This window comes from Lissotriton vulgaris, chromosome 8 (assembly GCF_964263255.1).
Source record: "Lissotriton vulgaris chromosome 8, aLisVul1.2, whole genome shotgun sequence".
Classification (NCBI taxonomy): domain Eukaryota; kingdom Metazoa; phylum Chordata; class Amphibia; order Caudata; family Salamandridae; genus Lissotriton; species Lissotriton vulgaris.
Genome location: NC_141696.1, coordinates 199,685,867 through 199,701,016, shown reverse-complemented (window position 1 = coordinate 199,701,016; position 15,150 = coordinate 199,685,867). Strand labels below are relative to the sequence as shown.

General features: G+C 45.4%; 1 protein-coding gene across 1 annotated transcript in view; it reads right to left on the bottom strand.

The window, feature by feature from the left end:
- The window catches only part of TMEM135 (transmembrane protein 135), a 1,155,226-nt gene that overhangs the window by 67,032 nt on the left and 1,073,044 nt on the right, over positions 1-15,150 (bottom strand). The window contains exon 9 of the mRNA XM_086933979.1: positions 1,317-1,386. Coding sequence (XP_086790105.1) covers positions 1,317-1,386 — 70 coding nt within the window. The remainder of the gene's footprint in view (positions 1-1,316; positions 1,387-15,150) is intronic.

Here is a 15,150-nt window from a genome sequence, read left to right as displayed (position 1 = left end):
TTCAACGTACTTCGTATGCTCAAAAAAATCTTCCACTGGATACCCGCCGAGACAAGAAAGGCTGTCACCCACGCACTGGTTACGAGTCGACTAGAATACGGAAACACCCTCTACGCCGGAATTACAGCCAAATTACAGAAAAAACTCCAACGCATCCAAAACGCATCAGCGAGACTCATTTTGAACACCCCTCGCCAAGATCACATTACCGGCCACCTGAAAGACCTCCACTGGCTTCCCGTCAACAAGAGAATAACATTCCGTCTCCTCACCCACGCACACAAGGCCCTCTACAAACTAGGGCCCGAATGCCTCAACACTCGACTATCCTTCTACACACCCACCCGCCAACTAAGATCCTCCAATCAAGGCCTCGCCGCAGTTCCGCGTATCCAAAGATCCACCATGGGAGGTAGATCCTTCTCCTACTTGGCGGCCAAGACCTGGAACTCACTCCCCACTCACCTCCGCCTTACACAGAACCACATCTCCTTCAGAAAAGAACTTAAAACCTGGCTATTCGACAAATAATGAACCCCCTCCCCAAAAGCCTTGAGACCCTCTGGGTGAGTAGTGCGCTATATAAATTCTTGAACTTGAACTTGAAGAGTCTGAAAAAGTTCACATTGGAGTGAAAGTGCTATGATGCAAATGAATGAATATGGTTTTGGGCTTTCAGTCAGCCCCTTATAAACTGCAAACGGCTTCACCAAAAATCATAAATAAGCAATAATTTGCGTGGCCTGCCATAGAATTTAATTGACTTCCTACCAAATAGGTTGAATATTACCAGATAGCTGAGCGTGCATCGGTAACATAATATCGATTTGCCATTTTGTTAATTTTAGTTGGCAAACATGGTTCCCAGTGAAAAGGATGGGAACCTACAAGCATATAATTTAATGACATAAATGTCCAGATAGTTGTGCTGGTCCAGCCCCTGTACCTTGGTCTCTGATGTGCTCTATCCCCTTGGGTAGCACACTAGTGCAAAAAATGACCCTCTCCTTCCAGCTGATATTTAATTTTTTTGTTCTCTTGAATATGTTGAAAAGGCAAATAAAGTTAAAAATAATAAGCAGAAGTCCCTTCACGGGTACACAATAAAGCTTCAAGTTCGACTGCAAAGACAGCAGACATCCCATAAGCTTTTAAACCAACAAACAAGAGAACATGGAATTAACAGATGTGCTCTCTAGCCAATAGACTTACAACTTGTACATTAAACTTTTGGATGAGGTCACATTTTTTTATATCACCTCCTTTTTGATACCAATGTAACTCAGTTATTTAAAAAAGTGTTTTGTTAAACGTACCTTAATACAATAGGAAATGCAATTATCTTCATAATGCTTGCAACATCTGTGCCGCGGCCCATGCTTGCATCTACGAATGAAACCACAGTATGTCAAACACTGGTGGAGTTGAAAACTCTGCATTACATTTGGGAGCTGTAGCGTTCCTATTAGCCCCCGCGGCCCATTAAAAAAAAAAAAGCCTACAGGCCTGGCTTTTCATGAACAAGCAGGGACAAAGCAACAAGGTCTGCATTTTGTTAGTGGGAAAGTGTATCTTTATGTGTTGCTTCCAGTCCTGGCTGACTGCATTTGTTAATCCCAGCAGTCCTAGAAAGATTTATCACAGTGAAGCAATCTCTTGGGCTACAACAATATAATTTACCTGTACTGTACCTATAAAACTCTTCTAATAAAATCTTTTGAAATAAAAAAAAAGAAAAAAGATAAACAGAGTTAAGCTGAGTTAGTGAAGAATAAAGTTACAAAAACGTTAAAAACGAGTCAAAAGAGGAAGAGTGCGTTGTAGGAGATTAATTTAAGAGGCATTCACGGCAAAATATAGCATGGTAGATACAATGGGACAATATATTCTATTCAGAAGTAAAAATGCTTTTGTGCCTGCAAGTCTTCATTTTGTGATCAAACAAGCTGTAAATTGAACAAATTATCAAGAAAGCAAAGCAACACAAATGAAGTTGCACGTGTGATTACTTAATAGCCTTATCCTGCTGTCATGAAGAAACACATGACGTCCTTCCTACACCAAAAACAAGCATTTGTAATGCAATCGGTTTTGCATTTGTGAAAGTTCGAGTTTTGGGCGTTGCAGAGATGTGCAAATAACCCCTGCTTCTAAACTCTATATTTTGTTCCCATTTTAGAAATATATAGGTTTCCTTGATACCTATTTTTCACTCTATATATTTTACTAAATGAATTATACCCGGTACACAATGAAAAACCATTGCAAGACGCAGCTCAGTTATTGGCTCTAGGTCCCTCGGGTTCTTGATGAACCTAAAAGTCCTACATATCCCGCAACCAGAAGGGTCAAGCGGACGTAACGGAATATTGCTTTCAAAACTCTGCCATACTTAGCAGAAGTTAAAGGGGAAAAAGTGGCACAAATGGCTGTTTTTTTCAACTCTATTAGAATATTTTTTTAATTCAACTGTTAGTTTCTTTAGGAACACATTGAAGGAACTACACAAATGACCCCATGCTGAATTCAGAATTTTGACTACTTTTCAGAAATATATAGTTGTCCGGGATCCATTATTGCTTTCACCCCATTTCTGACACTAACTGAAAGGAGTTTGAGAGCACAAAAATATGCTTTGTCCCAGTAAAATGCCAAAACTGTATAGACAGTTTTGGTTTTGTGACTAAAGTCTGCCAGTTCCCGAAAGCTTGGTAGATGGTGATTTCAGCCCCACAAACCAATTGTAGGGAAAAAAACTGACACTTTCTTCTGCAGCACTTTTTCACATTTTTCATAAAAAAACTAAAAATTTGCTGTAGTTTGTCAAATTACTCGGGCCCCTCCAGGGGAATCCACAACCCCTGGGCACCTTCAGAATCCTCAAGATGTTGGAAGAAAAGGACGCAAATTTGGCGTGGATCCCTTATGGGGACAAAAAGTTACTGGGACCTAAGCATGAACTACCCCAAATAGCCCAAAAAAAGGGTTAGCACGGGGAGGCCTAGCAGCGAAGTGAGGTATCCTTTTTTTTAACCACTTAACAATTAGTCTTCAATTCCACAGTTAGCAAGTTTTTGTTAGTAGAGTTTTATATTTAGCTATATTTGTATGATGTCCCATCATACAAATCATTTGGCGTAAAACCCCGGTTTTAAGCCAAAAACCACACCAGCCATGTAACCAGCATGGCCACATTTTCTGCTGCTTTAGGTCGTTTCACACACCTTAGTAGCCGGCAAAACGTTGTGTTTTTGGAATATCATCCTAATTGACTCTACCTTGTACGTCTGTCTGTGTCCTTTATGTTATGTGTACAGTAAAGTAGAGGAAATCCCCCTCTTACACGCAACGCACCTTAGCGAGTGCGACACTTTTAATTTTAATTATACCACAATTCACTTAAAATATTTATTATCACCTACACATACTCATTGGTCCTGAAGAAAGCCAGTTTTATTCAAAAAAGGCCTGGCTGAAACATGTAGACCACACAGGACGAAGGAGGTCATAATTTACTCCAACGCGTCCGTTTGCCTTTTTAGTTGCTAACAGGGGCCCAGTAATTAAAGTCTATCCATATACCCTCGGGTACTGGGACCCACTGTATAGCTTTTATTTGTCACTCGCACATTCACCAACACTGCACACTCAGCGAGTATACCAGCTCCTCAGTAATCTGGAGTCGCAGCACACCCGGGACACATTCGGTGTCACTGTGGTGGGCCCGATGATGAAGCATGCCACAAACTAGGTTGGTGGGTGAGGACTTAGCTAGTCCTTCTTGATAAACCATTTTCTGCATTGCCATTAAATGTAAAGGACTACAATATTTTGATAGCAAATATGTGTTTACATACACGTTACTTTGAACTTAAGCTTGGGATAAATGTTCATAACATACAGTGTACAAACTTAAAGAGGTATGCCTGACTGTGGTTCACTCTATCAGTGGTGACTGGGTATGCCTTTCAGACAAGCCTCCGACCTCTGACATTCTTGCACTGGTGGAATCACATGAAGTTTGAGGTCACAAAAACTGCCTAGACAACTGGCTCCTCAATACATCAAGCATCCTTCCAGCACAGGGTCTGGCCTAGAGCACCAGTAGCCTGTGGCCAGGCTTCCGTGGATCACTGATTGCAGGGTCTAGCCCTCGTGTCCAGTATTTACAAAATCATAAGTCAGAGTTGAAATGGATTTACATAGACTCCGTGTTGACAAGTGGGTTTAACTCTACAGGAGAACTACATTTTCTTTTGACCACATACCTTCAGAGTCTCTGAATATAATTCAACAATTGCAAACATACACCTTGTAATGTCACTAATTCAGGAACACTAATAACTATATAAAGATATTTAAAACATACTTTCACTATAAAAAACAGGTAAAGTGACGCTATAGTTAGTTGCAGGAATGAGACCATAGCTAATGTTAAAAAAAAAACTTAAAAAACACTTAAATACACCAGTTATAGTTTAGTGAACTAACTACAACTTACACCCCCATCAAGTGCAGCTTATGACCTCACATACCACATCACTCATGACATGTTAAATGGCATTATTGATGGACTCTGATACGCTTGTCTGTAAGCTTTCGAAAGATGCAAAGAAACTGGATATTTCAGAAGTAAAGCACTTTACTTGCATTCACAAAGGACGGGTGCCATGGGGGTAGGTCACTCGCAGAGAGCTAGCCTCTAAACCTCATTTAACAATAGACCCTTAGGTCAAACCCTGCTGTGAAGGGCTACAGGCTAAGCAAGCAGGGTATTAGGTGGTCATGCAGGGGTGGGCACAGGTCCTGGTCACAGGGCAAGTCCACTGCCTAACCACTATTGTATGTAGGATTCTGGGTCTTTTGTGACACCAGACATTGCAGCAACCGCCCCTGTGTTTGTCCATAGTTTGTGTATTGTTGGGTTGGCTGCCTGTGGCGGGTGGGTGGAGACCCTGGACACAAGGTAATCCTTGTGTCACACAGTTCACCCATAGCTGACCATTGGCTTTGTGGTTTGTAGCTCACATTTGCTTGCTTTCTATTTGCTTGCTTTATTTGTTTTAGGGTGTCCAAATGGAGTGTGTAACTTCCGTGGCTCCAACACTTACTTATTGCATCCTTCCACCAGTGTTCGATTTCTGAAAATAGGCCTTTAAATTGTGCTCTTATCCTGTCAAATTTACTGTGCATTTAAAAGACAGAGGCCAGATGTCAGGCCCTGTCTTCCAGGGAGCTTGGTGTTTATTTTCCTTCTCTGACTTCAAAGTGAGAGGATTTATACGACAATCATGCTGGCTAATGAAGGTGTGCAGGAGGAAGGCTGTGAAGTGTGGTGGAAACAACTATATTAACCTCTTCCATGTGTCAGACAGGCCCCAGCAGTCTGACGTCATGGGCATGTGAGGAGGACGGCCGGGGGCCGTCCGAACCGCACGCGCGTGGAATTCCTCTGCACCACTATACAACACCCCACTCTACTCTGCACCACTCCTCTCTATGCCCCCTCCACTCCACACTACTTTTCTCTTCTCTGCCATTCCATACAATACTCCACACTATGCCACCCCACTCTATGACAATGTACTCCACTCTATAGCACTCTACTCCGCTTTATGCAACACTGTCTATGCCAATTCACTCTGCGCGATGCCACTCCATGACACTCTTTGCTGCTCCACTCTACAACTGTGGCACTATATGACACTCCATGACACGCCACTCCACTCCATAACACTCCACAGCACTCAACTCTACAACACTGTACTCCACTCTATGCCGACCACTCTATGGCACTCTACTTCCTTCACGTTACTCCATGTTACGCTACACCACTCCATGACACTCCACGTCACTCAACGACTCAACGCCACTCAATAACACTCCACTCTACTCCACGCCACTCTCCTTTATGCCACTAGCTTATAGCAATGCTGAACAGCAGACATGCTGGTGTACAACATGGCTAAAACATATTGGCACAGCCAAAAGCTCTTGCTTAGGCGAGGCCTACTGGCTTTGCCAATGTATATTTTAATTCGTTTTTTATTTTGAATGTCCCCTGGTACCCACCCGAGGCAACACATTTTTTGATGTAGGGGGCCAAGGGGGAGCCTGAAGGCCCGCCAGCTCCCAATCCGGCACCCATCGTGTCTATTGGCGTGAGCCGGCATCGGTTTGTTAAGTGGGTACCCCAGTGCCGACTCTGGACACCCACAACTTCATTTTCATTGGGTTCCTGCTTAAGGAGCCCCATGGTGGGAGCTGGCACCTTCAGTGGCTGGTGGGTGGCCTTGTGCCCCCCGGAGCCCCCACACACCCCTCGTTGGGGGCCATGGGTAGAGCCCCAAGTACTGCGCTGCCCCCAACTGGCACCCTGACCAGCACCATACTGGGTGCAGTGTGGATGGAGTCCCTGCAGTACTGCAATCATGATCCGGCAGATGGGGTTCCGGGAGCAGATCATTGGAGGGGGAGAGGGGACAAAAAGTACATCAGCCACTGGGGATGGGGTCCTTGGGGCCTTCAGGAGTCTCTTGGAGGGGTGCTCGCCCTCCTCCTCTTAATAATAAAATGGCCTCAGGGGATAAGGTTGCTGCACCCCACTCCCCTTAAAATGAAACAGCCCTGGCCAAAAGCTGTGTGCAGCGGGGCTGGCTGTGGCCAATACCACACTGCCAAGGGCCATGGTTGGCAGGGGTTAGCTCACCCCAGGGAGATTAAACGCAGGAAATATTATCAAGCTGTAAGAAATGCGTTACTTACCTGTAACTGCAGTTATCCAGTATTGGTATCTTTCATAGATTCACAAGCCTGAATCATTCCCCGTCGTTGGGGTGGGAGTCCCCGGTACATAAAAAGAGTAATGTCATATAGACATATATATATAGTAATGGGCCAGAGGCCTCTCATTAGTAATATATCCATGTCCTTTTGTAAAAAGGACAAAACTTTGGGCGAGGGCCAATCAGCTATCACCACACTCTAGAACCTTCCTGGAAGGAGCCCTAGTCCCTCAGATTTTCGTAAGCACAGTGCTAAGTAGTACATACTGAGAGAAACTAAGGTGAACCCTTCCAGGGGAGTTGGGTGGGTTGCATGTGAATCTATATAAGATACCAATACTGGATAACTGCAGTTACAGGTAAGTAATGCATTTCTTATCCAGTATTATGGGTATTTTTCATAGATTCACATGTCTGAATCAGAGTAGCTAGCAATAACCAGCACATTTCGAATGGTACAACATGAAATCTCACTCGATAATAACATATCAATTGTGAAATGTAAAAGGTACCAAAATGCAATACATAAGAGAAATGTGCGAGCATACAGTAGGAAGGTGGGATGAAACCTCTAGTGAAATAGATGACCGAGCACAGCTTGTCCTACTGCTGCATCTTTCATAAGTTCAGTATCCAAGCAGTAGTGCCTGGTGAACGTATGCAGCGTCTGCCATGTCGCCGCTCTACAGATGTCAATGATGGGCACTCCCGCATAGAGCGCCATGGAGGTTGAGACTGCTCTAGTGAAATGAGCCCGAACCTTGGAATGCAGAGGATGTCCTGCTTGCTGATGGCAGAAAGCAATAGCTGCAGAGATCCAGCGTGAAATGCTCTGCTTAGTCAATGGAAGACCTTTTCTAGGTCTGCTAAAGGCAACGAAGAGTTGGTTAGATTTACGAAATGGCTCTGTTCTGTGGATGTAGAACTTAAGACAGCGTTTGAGATCAAGAGAGTGGAGAGACCTCTCTACTGCGGAAAGTGGATTTGGGAAGAAAGACCGCAGGACTATAGGTTCATTAAGGTGAAACTCAGATGGGACTTTAGGAATGAATTTAGGATTAGTCCTTAGAATCCCTCTGTCCTGCTTGAAGTGTAGGAAAGGGTCTTGAATGGAGAAGGCTTGGAGTTTGCTTACTCGTCTCGCTGATATAAGCGCTAGTAGGAGAGCCGCTTTCCAGGAAAGGTATTTGATGTCAGCCTTGTGTATTGGCTCAAAGGGATGTTTCATCAATTGAACAAGCACAATGTTCAGCTGCCAGGTAGGTGGTAAAGTCTTCACTGGAGGGAATGTCCTGAACAGGCCTTTAAGAAATTGTTTAACAAGTCTGCTGGACCAGAGGGAAGCACCAGTTGAGGAACGTCTGAAACGAGATATGGCCGCCGGGTGAACTTTTATGGAAGAATGAGCCAGACCTGAGTTTGCCAAACGAAGAAGGTAAGGCAGAATCTGTGCAGGTGACGAAGAAAAGGGATGTATGTTCTTCGATTTACACCACATGCAGAACCTTTTCCATTTCAGGAAATACGTTTTGTTGGTACTGTCAGCCCGAGCCCGGGCCAGAGCCACTCTGCAATCCTGTGGGATGTCTAAGTTGTGGAATTCTCTGAACTCAGGAGCCAAGCCGATAATCTGAGAGATGCTGGATCCGTATGCTGGACTTGTCCTTGGTTCATTGTGAGGAGAGTGGGGCACGGTTTGAATGGGATTGGCGGCTCCAGTGATAGGAGATGAAGCTCTGTAAACCAGTGTCGGCGCGGCCACGCTGGAGCTCTCAAGATCAGGGTACAATGCTCCGCCTTTAGTTTCTGGAGGACCCTCGGAATCAGGGGAAATGGAGGAAATGCGTACGCAAAGACGTTGCACCATGCGACCGAAAATGAATTCCCTAGAGATCCCTTCTGGGGATGCCAGCTTGCATAATGTTGGCATTTTGCGTTGTGCCTGGTTGCGAACAGATCCAGGTGAGGCCTGCCCCATCAGGAGAAGATGTAACTGAGAAGTTGGTGGTCCAGCTACCACTCGTGGCACACAGAGCGCTGTCTGCTCAGTGGGTCTGCAAGGACATTGTCCGTTCCCGGGACGTATTCTGCCCGAAGGGAAATGTTGTGTAGAAACAGCCAGTTCGAAATTTTTTGAGATTCTCGAGACAACGTCCGAGAGGGAGTACCCCCTTGCTTGCTTATATAGTGCATTGTGGTGGTGTTGTCTATTCTCACAAGCACTGGGGAATCTTTGATCCGAGGCAGGAACGCTCAAAGCGCCGCTTAACTCGAGAAGGTTTATGTGCAGTTGTCTTTTGGCTGGGGACCACTGTCCGTTGATTTTGAGTTCTTGGAGGAACGCACCCCAACCTTCTAGGGACACATCTGTGGTTATAACATGCGGCGAAACTGGGAGCAGGAAAGGCAGACCTTGCATAAGATTCTGTGGGTGAATCCACCACCGTAGAGCTTTGACCATGGGAGGAGTCACTCGGATTACATTGTCGAATGATCCTGTACTCTGGATCCATTGAGTGGATAGCGCCTCCTGAAGAGGGCGCATATAAAGACGGCAGTATGGAACTAACAGGATGTTTGAAGACATCATCCCTAGCAGGGATTTGTAAAGGCGCACCGTGATGGTCCTTTTGGTTTGTATCCGGGCCGCCAAGGATGCCAGCTTGGATTGACGCTCCTGCGAAGGGAATGCTTTCTTCTGAGGCGTATCTAGGACTGCGCATAGGAAAGTGAGACGCTGGGAAGGCTGAAGGACCGATTTCTCACGATTGAGAGTAAGGCCCAGGTCGTTGAAAAGTTGAAGACAGGTGTTGGAGGACTCGGTCACACCTGCAAAAGTAGGCGCCTTGACGAGCCAGTCGTCCAAGTATGGGAAGACTTAGTGATGTTGTTGCCTGAGGTACGCTGCTACAGGAGACAGGCATTTTGTAGAATGCGTGGTGCCGACTTCAGGCGGAAGGGCAACACCCGAAACTGGTAGTGTTTGCCAGCCACAGCGAACCTGAGGTATTGCTTGTGATTCCTGTGGATAGGTACATGAAAATAAGCGTCTTGAAGGTCTAAAGACACCATGAAATCGTTTGCATTGAGGAGTTGCAGCACTTCCTGAATGGACACCATACGGAATGACTGTTTCTTGAGATACTTGTTCTGATTTCTGAAGTCCAATATAGGTCTCCATTTTTTCTCTTTCTTCCGAATTAAGAAGAATCGGGAGTAGAACCCCTTGCCTTTCTGACCACGAGGGACTCTTTCTGTAGCTCCATTCTGAAGCATTAGTGAGGGTTCCAATTGCAGCAGATGCAAATTCTTGTGTAGCATTGGGCGAGGAGGAGTTTCAGGTGGAGTTTCCACGAACTCCAGAGTGTGTCCGAAGCGAACTAATTGGAGGACCCATCGATCCGTAGTAATCTGTTTCCAATTTTGTAGAAAAGATGAAATTCTTCCTCCAACTTTGCATGGCGGAGAAGAAGTGGAGACCTGTGGCAGAGAGAAGTCATTGTCTTCTGGCTGTGTCCTTCTTTCCTCCTCTACCACGAAAGGAAGACTTATTGTAGGACGACTGTTGTTGTTGTCTTTGTTGATACTGGGGTTTGTACTGCTGACTTGAGCTGTACGAGGATCTGTAACCTTGAAAGTCACCTCTTGAAGATTGGCCTCTCCCTCTTGAGCCCCGAAAGGGAGGATTTTTAAACTGGAGGGTACCCAGTGCCTTCGCTGTATCGGTATCTTTTTTAATACCTTGAAGCGTTTCGTCAATGTGTGCTCCAAACAGAAGTTGCCCATCGTACGGCATGTCGATCACCTTGGTTTGCACTTCCAGTCGGAAAGTAGTTGCCTTGAGCCAGCCTTGTCGTCTCAGAACCGCAGCTCCAGCTAGTTGGCGGAACCCCGTCGATGCGATATCCATCGCACAGTCAATCATCTCAGAGGCTGAACGTTCGTCTTCTAAGAGAATCTTTTTCGCTTCCTCTTTTTCTTCCTCCGACAATGATCCCAAATATGGGGCGATATCAGCCCACATTGGACGGTTGTAGCGTCCTAACAGTGCCATAGAGTTTGAAGCACGCACTGTTAATGCGGACATCGAAGAAAATTGCTTCCCAATATTGTCCAGCTTTCGTCCCTCTTTATCCGGTGGCGCAGTTAGAGCAGCAGAAGTATTTTTAGATTTGCGCTGCTTGAGTAATGACAGAGTCCGGCTTGGGATGGCCAGTAAGGCAAGCTGGAGCCGTGTCTGGAGCCCTGTATTTCTTGTCCAGCCTGGGCAGAACTGGGGGCAAAGAAGAAGGGTTTTGCATGATCTTAACCCCTTGGTCCCAAATGTAGTCAATGATAGGGATGGACCTTACAGCTTATTTGAATGGTTCCTTAAAATCATAAAGGAAGCATTCCTGTTGTTGTGTTGTCATTGGAATCTTAAAACGCAAAGCTGCCCTTTCCAGGATAATATGGAATCCTCCAATGTCTTCCGGGGGCGAATCTTCTTGCGTCGGCACAGGGGATGCTGGACATGGAATGACGTAATCGTCCCATTCGTCATGTGAGTCCTAGAGTTCCCCTTCCTCCTGCTGTTGCTCTTCTTCTTCATCATCTGAGGATGGCGGAGGATGCGAAGGAGCAGCATCTGGCTGAAGCACTAGAGGTGGAGGCCGAGTTCTAGGCAGAGGGGAAACCACTGGAGGTGAAGGAGGAGTGGAGGGAAACCTTTGTTTGTAGTCCGCAATCAAGAACTGCAGATCTGTGACTATGGATGCGGGTAGACACACCATAGGTTGTGTAGGAGGAGGAGGCTGGAATTCCTCCTGGTAATTCACTTCTTCCTGTTCTTGTTCTTCATAATCTGAACTCTCATGATATTTTACGTGCAGTTCAGATGGGCTAGGTGCAGTCTGGAACAGAGTCCTCATCTGAGTCTTTGTTGTCCAGTAGATGCGCAGGTGGTAAACCCTGGACTCTGCTCGGAGAGGTTAAATCCGGTGTCAGAGTACGCTTAGTAATCCTAAAGTGAGTGTATGTACACTTTAAGGTAGGTGACTCTGTCGTCGTCGAGCCCGTCGACGGGGTGGTCGTCGACGGAGGGACGTCGACGACTGATCCAGATGGCATCGTCGACGATGTTGTCGTCGATGACGATGTCGTCGATAGTTGCATCATCGACAGTGATTTCTTCGTCGACGGCCTCGTCGACGATGGTGTCGATGTCGATGGTCTCGTCGATGATGTTTTCGTTGACGACGATAGAGCTTTCGTCGACGACGACTGAGCTTTCGTCGTCGACGATGATTTAGACTTCATCGACGTGGAAGAGCTCGTCGACGATGGCGTCTACGACGATTTCTTTATTGTAATAATAGATGAAACGGACCTACCCGTCGATGACGAGGATGTTGTAGACGTCGACATGGATAACAAAGATGACACCACAGAAGTGGAGACGGTCGCTGTCGACGATGTCACAGGCAGAGCTGATGATGTTGTGAATGGTTTCTTGAAGGTGGAAGCAGAATCCTGAGGAGAAACCTTCACAGACACGGCCTTAGAATGAACCTCTGAAGACTTCAGCGTCTTCTTTTGAGGTGGCTCTGAAGATGGTCCTGGGGATGTCACTCTAGGCCTTTTAGGAGAGGAATGTATACTCCTGATGGAACACTCACTCTCACCTGAAGAGACTGCCTGGTCTTTATCTTTTAGTCTCTGGAGCCATATCAACAGGCGCCCCTCTCTGTTCTTGAGGGTCTTTGTAGAAAAAGTCCGGCAGACTTTACAATCCTTAGAAGAATGGTCTGGGTAGAGACAATAAAGGCAATCCTCATGCCTGTCATCTACATGAAGCCTCTTCTTGCCACAAGAGGCACAAGGTCTAAAAAGTCCTTTCTTAGTAGTATCAGCCATGGTAAACTGAAAACCCCACACAATAGAAGAAAGTTTGTGAGAAAAGTTGTGGAAAAAACTAGAAAATGAAGGAAAACTGAGCAGAGCTCAGAAAATCTGAGGGACTAGGGCTCCTTCCAGGAAGGTTCTAGAGGGTGGTGATAGCTGATTGGCTCTCGGCCAAAGTTTGGTCCTTTTTACAAAAGGACATGGATATGTTACTAATGAAAGGCCTCTGGCCCATTACTATATATATATATGTCTATATGACATTACTCCTTTTATGTACCAGGGACTCTTATCCAGACGACGGGGAATGATTCAGGCATGTGAATCTATGAAAGATTCCCATAATACTGGATAATAGTGCCCAAATCATACATTTGCAGGCTTTACGTTTGCAGTTGTGTAGTCATACAAAAGGAAATACTGATTGACCCATACCTCCTCATTTCAGAACCCCATGTGTTGAAACTGAGTTTCCTCAGCCCAGGAGGCGGTGTTCACATGCCTCAGGCAAGTGTTGAGGCTCAATGATTCGCTCCTGTGACGCAGGGGTCTCCTATTGGTTTCTGGTGGTGAAAATCTTGTCACACTTGAAGACCTATCAAAGGTCAACTTTGACCCAGATTACTTACCAACTATCACCCAATCACCCACTTTGCATTCCTTGGAAGGATACAAATAAAACTACAACATATCAGAATGCAGAAACCATTCCTAAGACCTGCACTGTACCTCGTGGTTCACATGGCAAAGGAAAGCATAATGATGTATCAATAGGCTGACTATGCTCGAAACTCTCTACTGAGAGAAATATCAGCCATCTGATACAACCTGGACATCAAAGGTCTAGTTCAAAATAAACCCCATGACGGTAGAGTTCATATTCATCAGCAACAATAAAAGACAATCAGGGATAGACTGTCCTACTGAATACTGACACGAATAACATCATTGTACAATAATATCAAAGACAGAATATCGTGAGACAAAATATCGAAAGTTAAGTATATATTGAGAAGTATAGATGTACTATTCCTAACTATGTACCTTGAACATCGGTACATGTATGTGGAGTTAGGTATAGAAAATCTAGACTTACTCACCTGTCGATATTTTTGGCGGATATATTGTCCTCAATCTATGCACACCGCCTGTATTCAAGATTGGGCTCAGTCATGAATCTAAATGTATTCTTGCCCAAAGCTTTGAACTACAAAGAGATTCCACATCTTTTGATTGTAAAACGAGCAGAATGTCTCATATTGTCCAAGGAACCACGTGTTCACAGAAACCCTAGTGAACAAAAGGCAGAGAGTGAGTTTCTGTTCGCAGCATATTCACTCGTTCCAGGCAGGGCTCAGGTATTCTTACCACCTACCATGTGAGAACTCTGATGTTGGGAAGGCAAATGAGTTACAGCAGATTGACAATCTTAAAGACAATACCTTGCCAACCCAGTGGAACAATTAAGCCCATAATCAATGCAAAAAAATATGAAATGTTTTCCTCACAGAACTATTGATTGGACTGAGTTCATCAAAAACTTATTTTAAATATGGAAAACTTGTCCCAAAATCTATGAAACGTACAGTTTTCCTACTACTATCCGACATTACAGAGATCCTAATTTATTTGACATTTTAATTTATGCAATGGAAGTGTTGCGGGTGGAGGTCTCACAGCTGCCTTTGTGGCACGAAAGGGCCACACACATGTTTGGATACAGGTAAAATATAGCATACTTCCTAGCAACACAACCTAGACTAGGCACCTGCCAAGTTATCTAGCTAGTCCCATGTTTGTAGGATCTGTAATTGGAATGAAGGGAACACCATTATGAAAGAGGATACTAAGGGTCTGATTACGAGTTCGGCAGTTATTCGGGCAGCCTGTGGTGGAGGTGTGTTGGTGGTCGGGGACCACCGCACCAGTGGTTTGTCTGTTTTGAGACTGCTGCAACAGCCAGGGAAACGCATTTCCTGGTGGTGGTGCGGTAGTCTGGGGCAGCAATATGCTTGGCATGCCGATGTGGCACCGCCAAGCATATTCTGAGGTTCCCTACTGTCAGCCTTTTAGCATTGTGGTGAGCCCGCCATGAAAAGGTTGGTGGTGGGGAAACAAAGGAGGCCCTACAGGGTCTCCTGTTGCCCCTGTACATTGGAATGCATGCAGGGGCGCACATAAGTGTGCCCCCCTGTGGGCTTGGATGCCCAGTTGCTGCACAGCATGCACTAAACATACCTTGCCGTGCAGGAACTTCCTTTGGAGTTCCCAATGTGGTGCCTTTTTCAAAACCACTGCCGTGGGAACGTCAATGGATCACACACCAGACCAGGAGATTCATTGGACATTACAAGTTAAACAAGCATTGGCATAGCCAATAGGTCTCACTTCGGGACCGTATAAGTGTTTAGCAGAACTACTGGCTTAGCCAATGTCTTTGAGCTATGTTGTAGAGCAGCGTAAGGTGGGGGTGTTTTGTAAG